The sequence below is a fragment of the Delphinus delphis genome, chromosome 6 (genome assembly GCF_949987515.2).
Source record: "Delphinus delphis chromosome 6, mDelDel1.2, whole genome shotgun sequence".
NCBI classification, from domain to species: Eukaryota; Metazoa; Chordata; class Mammalia; order Artiodactyla; family Delphinidae; genus Delphinus; species Delphinus delphis.
In genome coordinates, this window is record NC_082688.1 from 38,896,458 (window position 1) to 38,920,768 (window position 24,311).

Consider the following 24,311-nt stretch of genomic DNA (forward strand, 5'->3'; position numbering starts at 1 on the left):
TAATTTGTGGGGACTTCCCTGGTGATCCAGGGGTTAAGACTCCATGCTTCCAATGCAGGGGTGCAGGTTGGATCCCTGGTCAGGGAACTAAGGTCCAGCATGCCATACGGGGCGACCAAAGGAAAAAAAAAAAATTAATTTGTATTTAAAATATTTCTCCTTGCCTCCACCTGCATAGCTGGCTGAGTTAATATTCTGTGACTTTTGAATGCATTCATGAAGTCTGTTGTCTAGTATCCTTGTACTTACCATCTTGTAAATACTTAAAACTTTTCCAAAAGGGTATGCTTTGAAAATTTTCTCCAGCCTCCCAGATTCCATTTCAGTTATGATCCTAAGGTGTTTTTTAAAGATGATGTTGGGGGTAGGAGTTTATTAATTAATTTATTTATTTTTGCGGTGTTGGGTCTTCGTTTCTGTGCGTGGGCTTTCTCTAGTTGTGGCAAGCGGGGGCCACTCTTCATCGCGGTGCGCGGGCCTCTCACCCTCGCGGCCTCTCTTGTTGCGGAGCACAGGCTCCGGACGCGCAGGCTCAGTAGTTGTGGTCCACGGGCCTAGCTGCTTTGCGGCATGTGGGATCCTCCCAGACCAGGGCTCAAACCTGTGTCCCCTGCGTTAGCAGGCAGATTCTCAACCACTGCACCACCAGGGAAGCCCCCTAAGGTGTTTTTGAGAAAATATATTTTTTTTCCACTGTTGACTTCGCTGCGCACAAGTTCTGTCTCTGCCTCAGTGGCTGCCAGCCTTTGATGCCCCTCTGGCACTTGCTGGATTCAGCAGAGCACTGTTCTTGAGGCAGAGGCCGATTCCCAGTTTGCAGTAGAGCCCCCTCCCTTCAAATGCATCTTCTGGCCACGCTGGGGGGTAAATTGCATTCTGGAGCTTCGCAGGCTTCTTGGCACATGGTGTTGATGGAAAAGAGAATCCCAGGTTTCCACTTGGAATGCCAGGAACCTTGCCTTCCTTCCCAAAGGACCACCTCTCCAGCAGCTCAGCCTGTGAGGAAGAAGGCCCAGGGATGGGGCTTCCCAACTGAGACTGAGTCTGGGACTCAGATGGCCTTAGCAACGCATGCACACACACACGTCTGTCTAACTTGGGGCCGTTCTGCTGCCATGCCACACGGCTTTGACGGCATAGGCCTCTTGACGGAGTAGCTGCTTTCCCTACAAAGTTGCTCTGGAAGAAGAGTGGCAGCCGTCCTTCATGTGTGTGGGTCATTCAGCTGTAGCATGTTTTTAAAATTAGGGAACCACGGTCCCATGGTCACCTAAGGCAGGAAACTCCTTTCCCACTCTCTAGATTGGCTAACGATTCCAACCTGTTAGGGAAACATTCACACCAAACTGCTTATTCAGTGATTTCCAAACAAGATGTGGGAAAGGGGGGATGATGAGAAGTGCTAAAGCTAATGATAAATTGTGCTTTATAGTTGTGGGCACTTGGTGTTGGCTTTGTCATGATGGAAGTCAGGGACATAGTGACACAGACCCTTGGAAGTCAGTACCAACCAAAGACGGGTTACACAGGCCTAAAAGATTGCCATGATGAAAAGGAAAGGGTTTAAGTGTTATTGCGAGGAAAATAACATTCCAAGTTCTGAATAAAGACCATTCTCATAAACCTGGTTTTCCGAGGCGACTTGGTTTTTGCATATTCCCGTGCAGTCTTTGTCTTTACATAGGCATATTTTATTTTCGTAATTGTAATTTTAGCCTTCATGCCATGATGATGTAGCTGGCTCTTCCTCCCACTGATCTTCCTGCTACTGTATGATATTATCTAATTTCTCATGAGCTCCCTAATGACTAAGACCTGTGAAGAAGGTGAAAGGTGTAGGCTTGCTCTCTTTCCATTCCCAGAACAATAGGTGGTGACTTCACGGTAGCGTTCCGTGATTCACCCCGTGGCGTTTGTCTTGAAACCCTTCTTGTGGTGCACAAGAGTGCATTTTCCTTTGACACCACCGAACGCTGTCTTTTTCCATCATGGGACAAGTCATTACAATTTCCTGTGAACAGCACTTTCTGAACTCCATAACAAGGGTTTCTGAATGATGGAAATGTGCTGTTCAGGCACTGAAACAGCTGCGATGCTTTTGTCAAGGATGCATCTTTACCAGAATGACAAAGTGAAGCCCAAATGCACTGCTTGGCAACAGTTGGGTCAAAACATTTAAGTCATTAATTAGAAGGAACTGAAGGGGGAAGAATTTACACAAATACACAGCGTTGCAGACTCAACTTCATCATGGAAAATGCAACTGAATTCTTAAAAAAAAAAAAAAAAAGAGGGCAGCCCTCAAGTGGAGCCTGCCAAGCTTGTCATTTGCAAATAAATCAGAAGACCGTCATTGCAAGAAGGAGGACCAGTGAATAGAGTTGCTTTGTCATTCTTTGATGGGCCCCACACTCAAGCCTGCTATTAAAAATGAATGCATTCAAGAGGCTCTGCATTAAGAACATAAACAATTAAGGGCACTTGAGTTGCTCTGCTGAGAGCTGCTGCGAAGATCCCAGAGCTTTCTCTGGAGATGCGAGCCCTTGCAATCTGCCTCTCGAGGAGCCGGAGTATGGGAGCAATTAGTGTTGCTATCTCGCCTCGGCAGCCTTCAGCAGGCTATTCTTTCCCTTTATTTTAACCCCTTCTTGTTTGGAGAGAAGCTGTGAGTGTGAAAGGTGAGCAGTGAAAGGAGAGAGTCTGTGCCCCTTTGGAAAGGGCTGGGGTTTAGAATGCTTGCTTGCAGGAGCTGCCAAATGAGGGGGGAGACGGAACATAAAAGTTAGGATCTGCCCATAATTGGCGACTTGTGTTCTCATTAATTGAGCCACTGATGGGGTTCTGTCATCTGGTACTCTTTGTTTTGCTTTAATCATCAGGTTGAAGAAGGGGCAAGATTACATTGCCACAGGTGGACTCATTTGAATGAATATTGTTTGAGGTTTCCCACAGTAGTCAGATGGGTTCCTCCAGCCCCAGTTTGTGTTCTTGCCTTGGTTTTGTTTTGTAAAAATGTGTGGAGGTACATGTAAAAGTATGAGATTAGAACACTCCCTAACACCATACACAAAAATAAGCTCAAAATGGATTAAAGACATAAATGTAAGGCCAGAAACTATCAAACTCTTAGAGGAAAACATAGGCAGAACACTCTAGGACATAAATCACAGCAAGATCCTTTTTGACCCACCTCCTAGGGAAATGGAAATAAAAACAAAAATAAACAAATGGGACCTAATGAAACTTCAAAGCTTTTGCACAGCAAAGGAAACCATAAACAAGACCAAAAGACAACCCTCAGAATGGGAAAAAATATTTGCAAATGAAGCAACTGACAGAGGATTAATTTCCAAAATTTACAAGCAGCTCATGCAGCTGGATAACAAAAAAACAAACAACCCAATCCAAACATGGGCAGAAGACCTAAATAGACATTTCTCCAAAGAAGATATACAGATTGCCAACAAACACATGAAAGAATGCTCAACATCCTTAATCATTAGAGAAATGCAAATCAAAACTACAATGAGATATCATCTCACACCAGTCAGAATGGCCATCATCAAAAAATCTACAAACAATAAATGCTGGAGAGGGTGTGGAGAAAAGGGAACACTCTTGCACTGCTGATGGGAATGTGAATTGGTTCAGCCACTATGGAGAACAGTATGGAGGTTCCTTAAAAAACTATAAATAGAACTACCATATGACCCAGCAATCCCACTACTGGGCATATACCCTGAGAAAACCATAATTCAAAAAGAGACATGTACCACAATGTTCATTGCAGCACTATTTACAATAGCCAGGAGATGGAAGCAACCTAAGTGCCCATCATCGGATGAATGGATAAAGAAGATGTGGCACATATATACAATGGAATATTACTCAGCCATAAAAAGAAACGAAATTGAGTTATTTGTAGTGAGGTGGATGGACCTAGAGTCTGTCATACAGAGTGAAGTAAGTCAGAAAGAGAAAGACAAATACCATATGCTAACAGATATATATGGAATCTAAGAAAAAAATGTCATGAAGAACCTAGGGGTAAGATGGGAATAAAGATACAGACCTACTAGAGAATGGACTTGAGGATATGGAGAGGGGGAAGGGTAAGCTGGGACAAAGTGAGAGAGTGGCATGAACGTATATACACTACCAAACGTAAAATAGATAGCTAGTGGGAAGCAGCCGCATAGCACAGGGAGATCAGCTCGGTGCTTTGTGACCAGCTAGAGGGGTGGGATAGGGAGGGTGGGAGGGAGGGAGACGCAAGAGGGAAGATATATGGGAACATATGTATATGTATAACTGATTCATCACTTTGTTATAAAGCAGAAACTAACACCATTGTAAAGCAATTATACTCCAATAAAGATGTTAAAAAAAAAAAAAAGGCTTCCCTGGTGGCGCAGTGGTTGAGAGTCTGCCTGCCGATGCAGGGGACACGGGTTCGTGCCCCGGTCCGGGAAGATCCCACATGCCGCGGAGCGGCTGGGCCCGTGAGCCATGGCCGCTGAGCCTGCGCGTCTGGAGCCTGCGCTCCGCAACGGGAGAGGCCACAACAGTGAGAGGCCCGCGTACTGCAAAAAAAAAAAAAAAAAGTGTGGAGAAAGGCGGTCATCTCTCACTGTGGCAAGGCTTTGGAGAAAGGCAGGCCTGACCTCCCCTCCTGTTTCTGACCTAGGTGAGTTATTTTAACCTTCCGGTCCAGTCTCCAAGGGCACCTACGCTGACTGACGCTTAGACCCTGGATGTAATTGGAGCTGGTGTGTACTAAGCAGTAGATGCTGCCGCTGTCATGGTTATTCATTGGCACTGTTCTCAAAGTGTGGTCCCTAGTCCAACAAGCTGCAGAGCACCTGGGGCCTTGTTAGAAATACAGATGCTGGGGCCCCAGACCTCCTGGCTGAGAAACTCTAGGCGTGGGCCCAGCTGTCTGTTTTACCAAGCCTTTCAGGTGATCCTGATGCATTCTTACGTTTGAAAACCGCCGATAACCTCGTAACCATTATGTCATCAGCTTAGAGACCCCAAGTCCTTTTCATTTGGATTTCCCCCAAATTGTGGTTAGTCATTTATCGACGTCATTGTATTTTAAACAGAGCTACTCTGATGCATTAGAACTTCAGATAAAATTCGCTTTTCATGAGTGTGCTGGTGAAGCATGGTGCTAGGATGGGAGATGGTCTGGTGACTCGCCAGTGTTCTGAAGGAGGTCTCTAGGCCAAGAAGCCTTTCCCCCTCCTGTAAAGGGGTGGGGGGAGTGTTGGAAGTTTATTTGCAGAGTTTTGCGTATATCATTTTGGGTATGCAGTTTTAGTCAAACACCTTGAATTTTCTTTAGGCACATCAGATGTCATCTTCAGGAAATAGAGATGTACTTGAGGATGTGTTTTTGTGGATTTTGCTTTACTGGTGGGCCAGGTTGTCTGATGCTAGGCCTGAGGCACTAATTCTCTTTGCCTGCGAAGGGGAGGACAAAAGTACAGTTCGGCTGCTACTTGTTTATTTAAGGTTTGCAATTTATAACTGTGGCTCCTTGTGAAATGCCTACTTTGCCTTGCACTGTACTTCTGCCAAAGACAGCAGGAGTACAGTGACCCTGTCAGTGACAGACTGGGGCCACTTGTTGTAGTACCATTGTTGGCTGAGCGATGACATGGCCTTGGCCTTGTACTGCTGTGGTCCTGTTAGGGCTGTATTGCTTTGCAAACAAGGCTGAGTACATCAGCTTTGTTTCTGGTCTAGAGTATGTTCCAATTTCCCACTTCTGCTTCCTGGAGAAAGGACTAGGCAACAACGTGGCTTTTAATCTTTATGATCCTGGGCAAATCATTTCCTTCAGGCATTGACTTCTCCGTATGTGACATGAAGATTGTTACAGGGCCGGGCACCCAAAGGGTTTCAGGGTTTGCCAGCCTCCTTGTGACTCAGTGCCAGGGTCAATCACAGGAGTGGTGGGCCTGATCACCCTTTGCTCCCTTCCCTGTTTAATGATACATCCAAACGATAAATCAAGGGCGGCATCTACAAGGTCACTGGAGGGGGGAAAATGGCACTGATAACCCGGCTACAGCAGGATAATCACTGGTTTTATTTGGGGTATCAAATTACAGCGCTTGGCCACATGCATATGTTGTAAAACAAACAAAAAACAGTCACACTAACAGCACAGCTTTGTTCTTCCCCTCCTGCTTCATCTAGTAAATGTGTTGGCCATTTAAGCATCATTATCATAAACATGACTTTAAAATGGTTATTTGCCTTGGCTTTGGGTTGATGTCGTGTATTTAACCCTTTCTCCTAGTACTAGACAACTGATTTATCAGGAGGGCAAATGTTAAGTTTTTAAAAAGCTGCAGATGGTTGTGATGTGTTGAACGACTGTTATATTTTTACCTGACTTTTCCTCTTTTGCTTTGAAACTCGTGCTGCAGTGAGCAGCTTCATGCATGGAATGCTTTTCATTTGAACTATTTCCTTATGATAAATTTTTAGCTGTGGGAAGCCTTACCAAAAGGTTTGAATAATTTCATGCACTTGAAACACATTGCCCGGTTGCTTTCCAAGACAACTGTACCGATTTACTCTGTCATCAGTAATGTGTGATTGCTCCAGTTTCCCAGAAGACTCATCATCGTTGGATTTCATTAATTTATTTTTAATAAACTAACTTAACTGGCGCAGAATGACCCACTTTACTTACAACAACATTTGCATTTTATTTGGTTGCTGGTGAGGTTGAACATTTTTCTGTATTGAAGGCTGTCATTTCACAGACTCTGAACCTTCTCGTCAGAAGGGATTTAGAGATTATCTATTTCCTTTTGTGCGCTTTGTTTTCATGTTCTTGCCTGTTTATCTGTTGCCAGGCATTTCTTACCAGCTCTCCACTGTGTTTTTCTCTTGGCCTCCTGCTTGGTTTGAGGAAACAGAAAGATCAGTTTGCCAGCCCTCAGCATAAGCGGCATTTTTTATGATCCATCAATTTGCAATTTAATGGTGGTGGAGTTTCCCCTCCGTAAGCTGACTTTGGGCCAGGTGCCGTTGTGTTGCTTTGAGACCCATGGGCAGTTACTCTTAAGCAGTGCTCGCCCTGCTTCCAGCCTACAACAACCTTCATTATATATTACTCTGTGTGTAGTGGAGAAGTGGGCAGCCGTTGGGGAGCAGGCTGGCTCTTCAGTCTGGAAATTAGATGAGGTGGGAGGAGTATGAAAAGGTGGAAAGCCGAGCTTTTAGGAATCATGAAGTCTAAAAACTGAAGTTCAGGTGCTCAGAAGAACACGTCTTCAGTTTAAGAGCTCTGCAACATGTACCAGGGTTTGGTTCGTTGCCGGCCTTTGAGATATTTGGCCTATTTAACTCAGTTAAAATATACATGTACCTGAATCTTGTACCTACTAAGACACAATTTCTTACTATAAACAGAACTTTATTCTGACACTGGTTAGGAACGGTTTTTGTGGTTACATCTTGGTCATTGAGTTTAGGGTGTACGGGGATTCCGTTTTGGTTCAGCGAGGCATTCCTTTGAAAGTCCCCCATGTGGAATGTGTACCCTCTGGTCAGTTTTGGTGGGGAGGATTCAGCGAGGAGCTGTATCAAAGCGTTCAGCCAGAGCCTTCTGCTTCCCTGTTATGTTGAGAAGACTCGATGCTGGAAGCTGTTAGGAAACTGTCCAGAAGCTTCACGTAAGATGTGATGTTAAACATAAAGTCTTAGTTTGCCAAATGATGGTAAATGCTTTGGGGGATCTTGAAGGGCCTAGAGTTTGTCTATTGGTGTTATGGGAGACAGGCAGCTTCTACATGGATTTGAGGTAGGCCTTGAAGGATTGGGATAAGAGCAAAGCACTTCGTAATAGTGCAGCTGTAGTTTACATATTAGCTTACTTGATTCTGCTGAAACACTGAAGTAGGTCGGTGATAAGAGACCCTGGGGCTCAGTGGTTGAAGTGACTTATCTCAGGACACCTAATACTAGTGTGCTGAGATGCAAACCCAAGTGTTTGGATTATGAGGGCCAACCGTGTTACCATAAGCAAGTCAGTGAGAAGGGAGTTGGCCTTGACAGGGAGAATAAAAGCTGGTTCTAGACAGATAATTTGGACTCCTGCTTCCTGCTGCCTCAGTGGGTGGTGGCTGTCCCTGAAGTAAGGCCTGATGCTGGGGCCTTAATCAAGCTGGTTAAGTTTCTGGGCACAAAGTTTCCACACAAATCTAGTTTAGGGCTAGCTCTTGAATGCTGACTTAGTTTTGTTGCCTTACATGGTGTCAGAAGTACAGGCACAGGGTAAGTTTCCTTATAAACGTTATGACTGTTAGCAGGTACCACATACGTCTTCAGCTTTGGGCAGGAAAATGATTTCCAGGTGGGAAATACAGTTAGCCTGCAGTTTGTTTTTTTTTTCCCCCCACTGGAGTTGTCTAGTCTTTGGAAGAGGTAGAAAGAAGGCAGTCTGAAAAGATTACAGAACTTTCTTAACACCTGCTTAAGCAGGGTCAACTATACAGTTTAACCTGCTTGTAAACTCTGTGGTCAGGAATAGAAGCACGGGTGGAAAACACTACTACTTGTTAATTTGTGCTAAATTAAAGTTCTTATCAGAATACCGTTGTGTTGAAGCAAGAGATAATACTAAAGAATCACTGTCAGTTCTTATGCTGCCATCCAGACTATTTTAAGGGCTGGGGTGGTGGTGATGTCTTAGACCTCCCAAAGCACCGTCAGGGAAATAAGTTGCATCCTCACGCTGCTAGGAGTAGGTACTCTATAGCTGGCTCGGAGAATTTTAAGGTAAATCAGAGGTGAGATTTGAATCCAGGCCTCTGTGATCAAAGTTAAACTCACTTGTCAGAGGATAGTTTTAAGATTAGGGTTTATAGACCTGGCAGAGGGAGGAGACAGCTGGGAAAAGATCCTTCTCTGTTGTTCTTATTTCCGTTTCTTCTCCAGACCATTTATTTAGAATTCCCAGGACAAATGGTATGGCTTTTGATGTTTCTTCATCAGTTTGAGCTTTGAACTTTAACCCTGGTCCTCCTGTTTTAGTCTTAGCTACTCTAACTCAATTTTATGGTCTGTGCTTTAATCTGTACTTCTTTTATTTTGTTCTTAATATTAAATGTTTAATGTTAAAGGTTTACAAGTTGCTTTCATTCAGACCAGGTCTTAACTGTTCCCTGACAGTCAAGTTCACTTCTACCTTGAAGCCACTCTATGTAATAACATATATAATTATTAATTAAAGAGGAGATCATCTTTCCTTCTTAAACTAAAGTAAATTCCGTGTAGGTCAAGTGATTAACTGCAGAAAGTACAGCCATAGCAGCACTAGAAGAAAATTAAGAATGGCTTCTGTAATTTGGGGGTGTTCTAATCCTGACCCAAAGGCCAGGAACGTAGGAAGACTATTTTTTAGTTTGACCACGTAAAAACAAAGTTATGCACAGCAAAAAATCCATCATAAGCAAGGTTGAAGACAGGTAACAAGGTGGAAAAACTGGAAAAGTCAGTATTTGTCATATGGAAAGAACTACTACCAAAAGACAAGGATGAATAAATACCAAAAGAAAAAAAGAGAAAGGAAAAATAAAGTGGACCAGTCAATATATGAAAAGATGTTTAACTTCAGGAAGAATCCAAGTAATGCAAATAAAAATGAGGTCATTTTAAAATCTATTAGATGGATAAAGATTTTTAAAAGGTTAACAAAACCCAGTATTGACACTGGGTGGGGGAGCAGGCACCCTCATAGACTGGTGATGATGTAAATTGGTAAGCTTCTCTGCTGGGCAGTTTATCAGCATGTGTTACAGTCTAAAATATGCATACACTTTGACCTAGCGATTTCACTTCTAGAGATTCCTTTTAGAGATCCAGGGAGAGAGTTATTCGACATACAGTGTGTAATTGTGGAAAATTAGGTGAAACATAAATATCCCCTGATATTGGGAGTGTTGAGACACCCGTCTGCTTGTATAGTGGGGTGTGTGTGTGTGTGTGTGTGTGTGTGTGTGTGTGTGTGTGTGTGTGTGTGTGTGTGTGTGTGTGTGTGTGTGTGTGGTACCCGGGCCTCTCACTGCTGTGGCCTCTCCCGTTGCGGAGCACAGGCTCCGGACGCGCAGGCTCGGCGGCCATGGCTCACGGGCCCAGCCGGTCCGCGGCATGTGGGATCTTCCCAGACCGGGGCACGAACCCGTGTCCCCTGCATGGGCAGGCGAACTCTCAACCACTGCGCCACCAGGGAAGCCCAAGTGGGATATATTGATGATGTCCTTATTCATATCTGTTTTTATTGAGTGGAAATAACAAATTACGGAAAAGCAGTATACGTATTGGGACCCCTCTGTATCAAAGTGTCTCTCTCCACTCTGGGCTTGTGCGCACACAGGTAATGAGAGCCTGGGGTGCTGCTTCCCAGGCTCACCAGAATGTTACTGTGGTAATCTCTGGATGGTGGACTTAGGGTTATTTTAACTTTCTTGTATATTTCTATATAGTATACATCTGTGTGTATGTGCTCAAAGTGAGCGGATGTCATTTTTAAAATTGGAAAACATGAAGGACATTTTAGAGATGGGAAAAGTACAGAATGCTGTTGGAATGTATGGCAGGTAGGAAGTGGGGAGCAAGGACCTCAGAGTCCACAGAGGGCATCCCTACTCCTTTACATCTACCCAGATATATAGTGTAGAACCCTGTTGCAAAGGCAAGGGTAGCCCGCCCATGCTTTCATGACCTTGAGTTAGCTTGAGTGGGTGGCTGTGATCAAATGAACTGGGTAGGGCTGACCCAGTTCTGTGTTTGCACCTAGTACAGCTGCACCCTTTTTGCATGTACGTATCTGTTTGCCCCGCTTGTTCGAGCAAGGTCATGGATTTGTTCTCTATACCAGTCCTTTCCCCTTCCAGTACATTTCTTCCAAGGCACTGTCTGTAACCCTGTCTCATTGGTGGTCAGGGAGAATTGAGTTGGGTTGGCCTAAATCCAATCCCATAAAACCAAAGGCTTGTTGCTCAGTTAACTGGAATCATCTCAGAGGACAAAAGGCAGCTCTTTTTTATGTACTTGATTATACAGTTCCTGAGGTTTCTACTTTGTCTCACTTATTCCATTCTCTCTTTCTCAAGGGCATGGATTTTGCGCTTCATAATTTTCTTCTCGTAATGCTTTTCATTGCCTAATTCAGTAATAGAGGCAGCATTAGTAAGCATTGACAGAAAATGATGAAATAAATAAGGCCTATGTGGGACTCTTCGGATGACTTTTTTTTTTTTTTTTTAAAGCAGAACTGGTTCTTCAGAGTTAGAGGAAAGCAGGGCTCCTTTGCATTACTGGAGGGTGTTGGAGGTGGGGTGGGCATGTGGATCCTACCCTAGCCTGGGAGCAGAGCACACTTCATTCCCTTCTTTGCCAGTTTGTCCCTCTTGTAGAGGGACTGCTGTGCGTTTGGAGCTGAGCAGGGACTTTTCTTACTTTCTCTAGAGCAGCCCGTGCTGCAGACACTCAGGACCCATTTTCCTAAACTCAGTGGAACCGTGGGCCCTGTCAGTGAGGTCCTGGCATTTGATGCGGAATTGTGGTGAAACGTCACAGATAGCCAGAATACCTTGACTTGACTGTCACTCTGGACTTGAGTTCTGTTTCAGCAGTGTTTTCTAGGCTTGTTTGAAATTTTGAGGCTCAGCGAAGGCTTCCTAACATTAACGTCCTCTTTCAGTTGTGCAGGCATTGAGACAAGTGGGAAGGAGGTCTTCTTCCACTTGCTCTAGACCTTATCTTGAGAGCTAGACTGCTTTGGCGGTGCCCCTGCTCCCCAGGGTTCTGACTCCGGCTTGAATGAACTTGCTGTATGAATGTGCCCTGATATGCCGTTATTGAATAAGTGTTCGGAGAGGTTTGCAATCCCACCAGGTTAAATGATTACATAGCCTTAAACTGTGTAGATTTTCCAGCTCAATTAAACTACCCATTATCTCTTAAGTGACCAATAACGCGTGCGATTATGTCTTACTTTGCAAGTGGGATTAATATCTGCTGTTTATCTCAAGATAAATATTGCTAACATAGCCTGGGAAAGCAATTTTATGCCCTCAAGAGTGAGGCAGTGGAGGACTCAGATGTTGGGTATGAAGTTTTATCTTTCTGAACTGATTATGAAATATACTAAACATTTATATTGCTTTGTCTTTATAGACTGAAATCGCCAAGAGATTGAATACGATTTGTGCACAAGTCATCCCATTTCTGTCTCAGGAAGTAAGTAAAACTGTTCAGCTGTTAAAGTGCAATTATGTTGCTTCTCTGTTTGCAAATTAGCTAGTTTTAAGATGTTAATTTTATCACGAGGAACAAGTGTGAAGAACATCTGTTACAGCTGAAGTGTGTAAACCCCCTGCTGTCCCATCTAACAGATCTGAGGGGACACTGTAGAAGTGGTGACAATAGCTCAACCTTAAATTAATTTTTTTCTGTGGAAAACTGCAAAACGACTATCAAGCATAAAGCTTTTCTTTCCTCAGAGGAGTAGTATAAATAAGCTTGATAGCTACCGATGATTCACGTGTCCTTTCTCTAGAGAGCTTTTCGTTTACTGCATTTTAAAAATGGTTCCATCAGGGTTGACTTGACCACGGGAGCAGATATTACCTTTGTCCTTGTACCTCGGGGCAGATTGACTTAATGCTGTCCATGGAGGGAGTGGATGCCAATACTATTAAGGATAAGACCATTCATGTTACCTGTTCATGTTACTTTAGCTTATGGAGTTAATATACATATATAAGCCATTTTATTAAGTTACAAAGTAATAGAAGTTTACCCTTAATATTTGAGAGGGAAAAGCTCTTTATGTGAGTAATCTATGACTCAAAGCTAGTTATGTTTTAGTTTTGCCTTTACTTTTGGATACAAGCTAATAAATGCAAAACTGTTTTAAGTGTGTACAGGATGCTTATATCTTGAGACAGTGAAAAACTTATGGGCCTTGGAGCTGGAATACTGAGTGTTTGCTCTCATTGGCATCTACTTTTCCATGCTGGGTAGCACCATCTCTGCTGTTATTATGGCAGCCTTTTCCAGCATATTATTTACTCGATGTTACAGTTTAGATTTGTTGGCCTTTTTTTTTTTTAAATTTATTTTTGGCTGCGTTGGGTCTTCTTGCTGCGCTTGGACTTTCTCTAGTTGCGGCGAGCGGGGGCTACTCTTTGTTGCGGAGCGCGGGCTTCTCTTGTTGCGGAGCATGGGCTCTAGGCATGCGGGCTTCAGTAGTTGTGGCTCGTGGGCTCAGCTGCTCCGCGGCATGTGGGATCTTCCCGGACCAGGACTCGAACCCGAGTCCCCTGCATTGGCAGGTGGATTTTTAACCGCTGCGCCATCAGGGAGGTCCCCTGTTGGCCTTTTGAAGCCTGTTGTTCATTAGATTTTAGTAATCCTGGTCTCTGCTACAGTCTCCTTTCTCCCAAAGAGACCTGTGGCTTTGTTTTTATTTGTGGGTGCAGCTGGGAGGTGCGCAGGCTATTTCCAGCCTGTGATCTCAGAGTGTGTGTGGGGAGGGCGGGGGGCGGGGTCTTTCCTTTCCCCTGTGGAGGGTGAAACATCTAGGGGTTAAAGGAGGAGAGGAATTCCCAGAGTTTCCAAAAACCAACTGGTGGGTTGAGATTTGTTGACCAGAGAAGTGATTGCAGGCTTAATATTTACATTTTAAGTATCAAAAGGGGTGTTTTTAAATGGCTGTAAACTTTTCCTGCTCAAACTTATCATAGCAAACCCATTCTGAGAACCAGGGTGATCTTCCAAATCCCATACTGTTTATTTTCTAAGGCCTCACGTTACCATTTTTGATGTGCTCCTTTGACTTTCTACCATTCTGAGCCCCAGATTCCCATCAGAAGTAAAGTGGTAACTGGTGTTGGTTAGAACTAAGGGATGCACCGCTCTCAGTTTTCCTTTGCCGTTTGTCTATGTGTTCTGTGGAACAATGTGTGCTCGAGCAAGTTCACATTTAAAGACATATTACACTTCAGTCTGCACCTCATGTGGCATTTGTCTTATTGTTGGAAGGTACAGTGAAGGTCTTGGCTGCCTTGCTAACACTTTTCCTTCTCCTTGTTTTCAAAGCATCAACAGCAGGTGGCCCAGGCTGTCGAACGTGCCAAACAGGTGACCATGGCAGAGCTGAATGCCATCATCGGGGTACGTGGCCTACCAGGTCTACCTCCTACAGTGTGTATAACCAGCTTTCATTTCTTCTTAATTTGTTGGCTTAATATATATCTATCTATATATAATGTTGTGTCGCTTGATCTTAACCCATTTGATAAGCCGGGGGTGGCAGTGTCAGGTATGCTGAGGTGTGTAGGGGAAGAAAGATTAGCATAAGGGAGATGATAGAAACATTTTTAGGAGGGGAAGAAAAAATAAGTCTTCTTTTCAATGGAAAAATAAATGTAGTTTATCTTGCTCCCTTAGGTTAAAGCTTTGGCAAGGGTTTTAAATACGTACTTTCCTTACTTCTGTTGTATAAACTTTAGATCCCAGTGAGGTCAAGACGTAGCTCGGCATTATTTCATTTCGTTGTCTTTTGCTTTTTTGCCTTTTGCTTTCCCAGGGTATTAGAACCTATGCATAACTGTTTTGCTTTTCTTGTGCCTCTTTCATGAATTTTTAAGTGGCACCCCAATGAAAAGAAAGCCCTCTTGCCGCTGAAGAAGTGATGATTGTCTGCCCTAGTGCCCTCTAGCCTTTCACCAGGTTTCTGCTCTCCTGGGTTGAGTTCAGTCAGTGCTCCTTGCTGGCAACTGGTTGTCAATCACAAGTCATTTGCTCCGCATTAATGAGCCTGGTGAACTGTTGGGTCCATCCCCTGCATGAGTTCATCCCCCCGCCCCCTCACTGCAGGATCCAGGACGGTTCTCATGTTTTCTGCCCTTCCAGACTAAGCGAAAGAAGTAGCTGAAATAAGCGACCGTCCTTGCTGATTTTATTCATATGTGAGTGCCTTGAGCGGATTCAAATCACTCATTTATCAATTTATGTTAATTGCTTGTGAGAAGATGCCCTGCTGGTCTTTATAGTTCCCTCAGACACTTTGTAATGATAATTAGACATGCTGCTGTACGGATTAAGAGTGCCATAGTGCAGTGATGGCCACAGACAATGGAACCAGTTAATCCATCAGGGTTTAAAATTACATCCCAACTGGAGATGGAGAAAAAACATAAGAGCCAAGGAGGATTAAAGAATGAGCCTCAGCTTGAAAACTCTCCTTTCATCAGTTTCTCAATTGCAGATCTGCAGTCGGGTTGCCTGTGGTAAGCTATTGGCAGTCAATTAGGTGAAATAAACTGGGAGGGTGACCTTCATTTCCTTTTAATAGCTTTTTCCTCCCTGAAATGGGGAGCTTCAGTGGATTTTCAGCTTAAATTTTATTCAAGCTGCTTTATTACACTTGACAGCTTAGCTCTGCATAAACAATTCTCCCCTCCTCTTCCCCACAGGTCTGGGCTCTGCATCTCTCCCCCTCAGTGTCACATTTTTGACTGTTACTTAGTGGGCTCTCTAATCACATTCAACAAAAAACACAATTACATCTGCATTTGTCTGCCGCCTTCTGTACGCTTTTCTTGTGTAATGAATTGCTTTATTTCAGAGATCAAATCAAATATTCACTGGTACTTTTGCATGTACCGTGTTTGATTAGCAAAGACTAATAGCAAATTGTACTTGTAGCTCGAGCACAGAAATTTTTAGCCCAGATGAATGAGGATGGAAAAGCCTGTTTTGATTAAAGGAAAACATATGCAAGGCAGTTCTCAAGTACCCAGTTACACTTTGTGGAACATGTTTGTTTTCTGATAGGCTCTGAATTTTTACGTATCATTTCTCAATGGTAAAACTTTGTACTCTTACATTCTCAAAGGCGCTGCCCAATCCTGTCCATTAGAAAGGAGGAAATTGTGTTAACCAGATGTTTATAGGTAATACTCATTTTGAGTTGAATCAGAAAATAAAAATAGCAGGTTGTTCTGGAAGGGCAGATGAATCGCTAATTTTATGAATGGCTTTAGTCCAGGAAACATGTTGTTGAGATTATAAAGGCAGATTAGCTCTGATAGCTAGCAACAATAACCCAAATCAGTGAATTGGGCCCAGCACAAGACCTAACGCCAGTTGCAGGTCTTCAGCATACTGGCATGTGCGGCTTTTATAATTGTAATTTTTGGATCAGTATATTAATTTATGTCAGCAGGCTCTTTTAAAGTTTGTAGTGATCAATAATTATCCCGCACCATAAGTTTCATGCTGTGGCATATGCTTGATTTTTGCTTGAAAGGAATTGTGCGCGTCCTGGAAAATCGAAGTAGCATAAAATTGGGTTGACAATTCAGCAGACCTTTGCACCCCTTCATTGAACATGCAGTGTGTCAGCCTGTCTCCCCAGAGGGGAGGAGGCTCTGGGAGGCTGTCTGTTCCTACAAGCAGCAGCTGCGCGCAGGGTAAATGCAGCCCGGTTTGATAGCAGCTGTCAGTATTGTTCAGGGACCGACTTAGGGTAAAGAACACTGGGAGAGGCCATGCTCTTCGTCTGCATCGACTTTCAAGCTAAGAAAAGAAATAGTAATTTAACGGTTTAGACATCTATTACAAGTGTGAAAGATCATGAAAGAGTACCCTTTAAAATGCAAATGAGCTGAAACATTCTCATTCCCTTTAAGGTACAATCAAGGAGCTTACTGCTTGCTTGACAGGGCTACAGATATTTCTCTTTAGCAAACCTGGAAAAAGTTAAATCTTCTCAAGGACACCAGGCTTCTAGGTAAGCTCAGCTGTGTCCTGGGACCGTGGCTGCTCTTTTAGGAGGAAGAGAGAGGTTATGGTTTTTTCCGTTTTTGTAGCGTGAATTAATGGTGCCCATTTCTCACCAGCATAGAAAACTTAGTTCTCATATCTGACGGAAAATACTGAATTTTAAATCTTTTTCACCACAGCACCTGCCTTCAACCTACGTAGATTCCTGGTATTTAAGAAAGATAAGCTTCTTAGATATTTGATACTTGGAGAAACTATTGAGATATTTTTTGTTATACTTTTTTTTTTTAACAGCTTGACTGATGGCATATCTGGTAATTGGCAGACTAATAACTGCAACCTTACTTTTTGAATTTTGCTTTTTATAAGCTCTTTTGTTATTAAACGTGTTACGTTCTTGTAACAGTAAAAATGCAGAGATCTTAATAGATACAGGGTTTGTTTGGTTTGGCACAAACTCCCTTGTACTTGAGAAAACAAGTTCATTGTGGGAAGGAAACTTATGTATTTGAACCTTGGTGGTTTTTTTTTTTCCCCAAACATCAGGATAGTCTCCACAATTTAATCAGCATTCCTCAAAGATTTTTTTTTTAGTTTGGAATGCTATTAAAAATGCTCAAACCGAAGTAGGTTATTGACTGACGTAACATTTTATTTGTGGGATAGCTAATGGCTACCAGAAGGAAAGGAAAATTGACGGACGGGCTCTTCAGATCACTCCCCATTGTAGTATTTGGGTAGTTGGGAACTAAGAGCTCTCTTCTAGCTGCTCTGATACTACAGAATTGACTTTAAGTTGAGATTGGGATTCCAAATAATTAGTGTTATCTTTTAATTGGGTTTATATCACGTATAATTAATATAAATCATATAAATATAGATATGGATATATACATACCTGTACACACACAGATTTTCTAAAAAATTGATGTGTAATTCACAGGTGAGATGCACAGCTCCTGAGTGTACGGATTGATCACTGGCGCATGCACACACCCTGTAGCCCACATTCCTCTCTGGGTGCAGATTGTTCCCACCTCCCCAGGAAGTCCCCTTGTGCTTCTTCTCAGCCAAGTTTTCCCACCCCCCTAAAGAAACATGGTTGCTTTTTGATTAAAAAGTCGAAGAGTAAAAGAATAATTAGCAGAGTGTGATTTTCTTTATTGAAACAGTTACATAGTTGTATATCTATTTCTAACCAAATACCTACTGCCTAACTTCTCAGTGTTTTATGCTCATCTTCCTAAGACCGTTTGTATTGTGTTAACCTGGACAAAGCCTGGGCCTAGGATGACATGCACTTGGTTGGGACTTTGCACTGCCACTTTTTATTTTTATTTTAAAAAAAATGTTTATTTATTTTATTTTTGGCTGCATTGGGTCTTGGTTGTGGCACATGGGATCTTTTGTTGCGGGGCACGGGCTTCTCTCTAGTTGTGGCACGAGGGCTGTCTAGTTGTGGCCTGCGTGCTCAGTAGTTGTGGCACACGGGCTTAGTTGCCCTGCGGCATGTGGGATCTTAGTTCCCAGACCAGGGATTGGACCTGTGTCCCCTGCATTGGAAGGTGGATTCTTAACCACTGGACCACCAGGGAAGTCCCGGCACTGCCACTTCTTAGCTTTGTGACGTTGTACAGCCAGTTAACCTCTACCAGTGTCCTTCTACAGGACAATGGATAATACCATTTACCTTGCATGGCTTTTGTGGGGGGTAAGACCTTGGCTGGCAGCCTTCAACGAGCATGTGGTGCTGACACCCTGAACTGAGGTTCTGTCTGCCTGGTTTCTCTCAGCACCTGTAGCAGATCTCTGGGTCCAGTTGGCCAAGCTCCTGTGAAGGGGCGATTGCTCCTAGCAGCAGGTCACCTCCTCCTTTGTCTTTTCTGGTGGTTACATGGATGTTGGTGTTTGAGATTAGACCCAGCCAGATGCTCTGCTCCTGCCATTAAGTTGTCGTGCTTGAATGACTTTTAATAAGGACTCAGAAGTGCAAAAGCACTGCCATTTAACTTTTGACGAACAAACTTATTAAAGTTCAGAACCAGGGCGGAAAGCTAAGTTAGGGGAGCAGATGGAGGGGTTTGAGAAGCAAAAATGTGAGGACGAGGCATCACTGGCTTGCTTACTCAACGTAGAGAGGAAAGGGCACCAGGCCTTTTGCTGGCCCTGGGAGGTGGCGGGGATCCTTGTGATAGAATTGGAAGGAGAGAAGAGTCAGAAGACATGGACAGATGAACAGTTCCCCTACCACAGAATGCCAGATTTCTGATAGCTGCCTTGATGCTGACTGTTGGATATAAGAAAATTTAAACAATTTCCCATAGCAGTGCTATGAACATCAGGGAACTCAGGGAAATTTGGGGTTAATGTAAGCAGCGTTGTTTGTCCTTTCTCGTTTATTTGGATGTGATCTGACTTACTTTCCATGAATATAACTTCTGTCAAGGCCTATGGGGCTCAGGTTTGGGGCGCCAGTTCGTGGTCATGTGTGTATACTCCTGTTCCGTAGGCAAATTTATAATTCTCTATACTTTAAAACAACTTAGTATGAAATAAAAGAAGTCTAGGGTGGTCTGTGGTGTCTGACTCTGTGTATTTGTGTAGGTGATGGCTGTGAATACAAACTCCTGATGTGTCTGCAGAAGAAGCCTTTCTGTCCTTGAGAGATTGAGTTGTAGACCTAAAGGACTCCCTATTGTTGCAGGAGATGACTGGTTTAAGGATTAGCAAAAATGTTGGATTATTTTTTTCCTCCGGTTGTAGCTGTCAGACATCTATAGGATTGTAGTGTGGGAAGTTTAAGAGGATGAGGTTAGCCACTTATTCTTATGAGTATGCAGTTAATCCCTGGAAAGCCCATCAATAACCCAGCTGTAAGTTTCTTTATAAAACAAATTCACCCTGAGAGAATAATGCATAGCCTGCTACCAAAGGGAGTAAATAAAATGATGACAACAAACATGGATCTTCCAGCTCCTATTTAGTGACATACCTGCCACTTAAATTCCACCAGTCTAGCCCTTTTATTAATTTTCCAAAGAGATGGTGCAGTATCTCAGAGAAGTCTTTTATGCATCCTACCTCTCCTTTAGGTCGAGCTAGTTTTTTTTTTTTTTTTTTTCACTGAGGGTACAACTAGGTATCTCTGACAAATGCAGAGCTTGGCTTCAGTGTCTGGGTTCTAGTGAATTGGGCAGTGTGCTTTTTATTTATCAGGAAACTTACTGAAGCATTGTCTACTTGTTCATTTCCCCATATATTTTCGTATGATTTTTATATGGATTTCTTAGAAGAAGGCATTATAACATTTTCCCTCTTTTCAGAGGAAGAAGAAAAATCTTCAGAAGAGAAAGTTGAGCATCTCATTTTAGAAATGAGATCTATGCAGTTTTTTTAAAATTGATAGATGACTTAACTTACCATATCATTCACCCTTTTAAGCACACACAGCTCAGTGGTTTTCAGTATATTCACAGACTTGCACAGCCATCACTACTATCTAATTCTTGAACATTTTCATCACTCCAAAAATAAACCCATATTCATTAGTAGTCAGGCCCCATGCCCCCTCCCCTCAACCCCCTGGCAACCACTAATCTTTCTATCTCTGTGGATTTGCCTGTTCTGAACATTTCATATAAATGGAATCATATGATATGTAGCCTTTTGTGTCTGGCTTATTTCACTTGCATAATGTTTTCAAGGTCTATAGATGTTGTAGCAAGTACTTCAGTCCTTTTTATTGATGAATGATACTCCATTGCATCAATATGCTGCATTCGTTTATCCAATCAGTTGCTGGTCATTTAGGTTGTTTCCACCTCTTGACTGTTACGAATAATGCTGCTGTGAACATTTGCGTACAGATTGTGGACATGTGGACATGTTTTCTTTTATCTGGTGTTTATATCTAGGAATGGAACTCTGGGTCATATGGTAACTCCATTTAGCTTAAACAGCCAAGTGGCTGTACCATTTTACATTCTCCCTAGCAGTGGATGAGAATTCCAGTTTCTCTGCTTCTCCCCCAACACTTGTTATTGTCCATTGTCGTGATTCTAGCCCTCCTGGTGGGTGTGACGCGCTGTCTCACTTGTGGTTTTGATTTGCATTTCTCTGATGGCTGATGATGCGAGCATCTTTTCACTGAAGCCTTATATGGTTTTAGAAATGGATCTACCTAAGTAAACATGGCTTTTAAAAAACTTTTTCTAGTTTAGGTCTTTTAAGTCACGACGGAAACAGACACCCAGGGCAGGTAGGATGAATAAGTCGGGGGGTGATGCAGAATGAGTTGGCCTGTGCGGATTAGCTGAAATGCAGAAGCAGTGAAGACGAGTTTAGATGCTTTTCAGAATTTTAGGCCTTCATCCTGGTGCCTGCCTATGTACGGGCCATCAGTGTTGCTTCTGCATCTCATTTTCTGTGGGCTCCTGCATCGAGATGGAGCCTCTCAATGGATTTATGTATTTATTTATTTTATTGTCTTCAAGTGGCTTGCGAATTCTTGGCCCCAGCAAGCAGTTTCTGCCTGTTTATCACCCTTGTCCCCTTCACGCGAGAGGCCATCCACATATTGGGAGGTTTTCAGATAACTCCTGTAGTAGTGTCCTTGATGTTTCTCCTGCCACATAGCTCTTCCCCACTTTTCCCACTTGTTTATCATAGCACACCAATTTTCTTTTTCTGCACTCTCCCAAGATAAGAACTGAGTGTTTTAAAGAACAGAGAAATAGCAGAAAATCAAGGATGACTTGGAGAGAACTGTCAATAAATGCTACTTTTCACTCCCCCCCCCCTTAAAAGTGTTTAAATACCAAGTGCTATAAATACCACTTACTGTCATGCTTTTAGCATTAAAGATGCTATTTTGGGGCATGGTTTTAGTTCTGGTTGGGTTCAGTTTGTGATCTGTGTGACATAGTTTTCCCAAAGGTTATAAAGTGGGTTAAATTTCAGAAATTCAGTGGTTGGTGATAAGGAACTTATTAGCATCTAGTGGGAATGAGAGGGACGTTGGCCTTCGTTTTTATTCTGGTGTCCTTTCCACTTGTATAGGCAGCTCTGTGGTGATAAACCCTGTGCCACACCTGTTTCAGAAACAAAAATGTAGAAACCACTGCACAGTTATATTAAGGCTCTGAATGTAAACGGCAAAGTCAATTTCACATAGCAACATAATTGACCCAGTCTGCACTGGGTAAAACGTGAATTAAAATTCTAAATGTGTGGCTGTTGTTTGACATGGAAGAGGTTAGTTTATTCCTTGCGGGTTTTCGGTATCACTAACTCAGTGTTTGGTGTTTGTTTTACTTGTCTCCTTCCCAGCCTATTCAGATTGTTTGGGTTAAGAACAAGTACAGTAATCTCCTTATGCCCCAAACTAAACCTTTCCCTAATCACCTTTGAGGCACCAGAACAGTATGTAAAAGTTCCCGTTTAGCTCTTTTCCCCAATTGTTTTGTAAAATGTGAAGTTTCTGTTTGTTTGTTTTGTTTTGAATTGTTAGTGGAGTCAGCGTTAGGAAGCAGAGGCTCATTTTTTTGAGCTGTGACAGGGTACTCGTTGGGGAAGGGACAGTGAAAAGTTAATATTTTAAAGTACTTCTGGTTTTTAAGCAACAATTTGGCAAGTCCTTTGGCATATAAGAACATGGTTTCTAATGTAATGGGACAGAATTCCAGCTTAGATTGAGACCAGAACTTCTCACCCTCAGCACTGTTGACATTTTGGGCTCGTGAATTCTCTGTGCTGGGGGCTGTCCGGTGCATTGTAGGACGTTTAACAGCATCCACAGCCTCTACCTACTAGATGCCAGCAACACTTCTACTCGTCTTTCCCTCCCAGTTGTGACAACCACAGATGTCTCTAGATGTTGCCAAATGTCCCCGGGGTGGGGAAAGTGGTATTGAAATTGTTTAAGAGCTACCAGTCTAGATTGATACATATTGCCCCAAACCACCATTGTTCATCAGAAATGCCTTTTCTGATAGCTTTATAAACTGTGTTGCTTATGTGTTCTGTGGTGTATAAATCTATAAGCATTAACTTAAAGAAAATGTTTACTAATTAGTTCAAGCTAATGAATGGGTAGAAGGTTGAATTTTCCCAGCCAGCCTTGCTGTCATGTTGAGAAACATTTTACAGTTTCCCCGATGATTTGGGTAGGTTTGGGTCTATGGAGGACTGATTCATGTAAATTCCCCTAATTGACGGAGCCATTGGATTTTTTGATGTGTTGCTGGCTATATAGCAATGTCAGGATCTCTTTTCTTGTAGCATATATTTTTAAGTAACATTCATGTTTCTTCCTTTTGGTGAAGGTGATGAGTACTAGTCTGTCCCAGGTAAGCCGTGTTGAGAAAAAAATGTTCTTTAGGACACATGGGGCAAGTGGGCTGCCCTTTGGGGGAGTCAGTTGTTTCAATCTCCTGGATGTGGGCCCTCTGTTCATTTCAATAAATATTTTATCTTAGAAATAACACTTACTACTTATTAAGCATCTTCTTCTGAGAGAAGCCAGAACTATCTCTGTTTCAGCTTGATTCTTCTTTATCGGCTTCCTTGGACGAGAGCTAGAGCAAAAGATACTTTCCTTTTTCAGATGTAGGGTATTGGAAAGTGGGGACTGGAGGGATGGCACTCGTGAGTCATAAATCTAAGAACAAATTCCCATCTGTCACTGCTGATGAGGCTGCATCGTGAAGATGGTTTTATTTCCGGGTAAATGCCCAATAGTGAATGTGGATTGTCTCTGGGTGTGCAGTATTGCATACCCTCAAGAGTATCTCCTTACCTGGGAAGGGAGAAACGTGAGGTCCTCGGTGGAGAAAGAGATTGCCCTCTTCCTTCCCCTTGCTTGGGAACACTAGGTCTGCAACGGATCCCTTGTGAACAGGACTGGGCTGCTGGGGTCACAGGAAAAATGCTGTTCTGGGGACTAAAAGCTTTGCAATCATTGTTCTGGCTATGAGCCCCACGGCAAGCCACTCTTTCATCTGTGAAATGGGAGCCATTATGCCCGCCCACCCTTCCTCCCTCTGGTGTATTCCGAGCTGAGGCCAGATAAGGAAGCTGGAAATATTATCTAGGGGCACTGCATGGTAGGATAAAGAAGGAGAATGTGAGGCAGCAGTATCCACGTTTCTTGGGTCCTCAGCATCTTCAATAGCTGTGATTCATCCTGTCGCTACCTACTTAGTACTCCTTTCATTTTGTGATAGGATTTATGCTTTTTAAAAAAAAAGGAGGAAGAAGGAGCTTTCAAGATCGCCAAGCTAAGGATGGAAGAACCTAATTGCCTCTAATAATGGGCAGTGAGCTATCTCTTCAAGGGGCCTGGAAAGCTAGAGCAGGCTAGAGGTGGGACTTACTCATGGCCAATTAGGCTGTTGGATAGCCCTGTTGAGAGCTATTTGCCTGAAGGTTGAGTTTAACTTTGCAGGTCTGTTTCACAGCTGTGGCAAAGCCCCTTTATTTTATAAGCTTAG

The 24,311-nt window shown here is 43.0% G+C and overlaps 1 protein-coding gene across 2 annotated transcripts in view; it reads left to right on the forward strand.

Annotated features, from left to right (window-relative positions):
* LOC132427276 (transducin-like enhancer protein 1) overlaps positions 1 to 24,311 on the forward strand; it is an 88,810-nt gene that overhangs the window by 16,793 nt on the left and 47,706 nt on the right. Inside the window, exons 5-6 of one of the 2 annotated variants that reach the window (XM_060014586.1) lie at positions 12,205 to 12,267; positions 14,131 to 14,235. In XM_060014586.1, coding sequence (XP_059870569.1) covers positions 12,205 to 12,267; positions 14,131 to 14,235 — 168 coding nt within the window. The remainder of the gene's footprint in view (positions 1 to 12,204; positions 12,268 to 14,130; positions 14,236 to 24,311) is intronic. The other variant, XM_060014587.1, reaches the window with a different exon arrangement.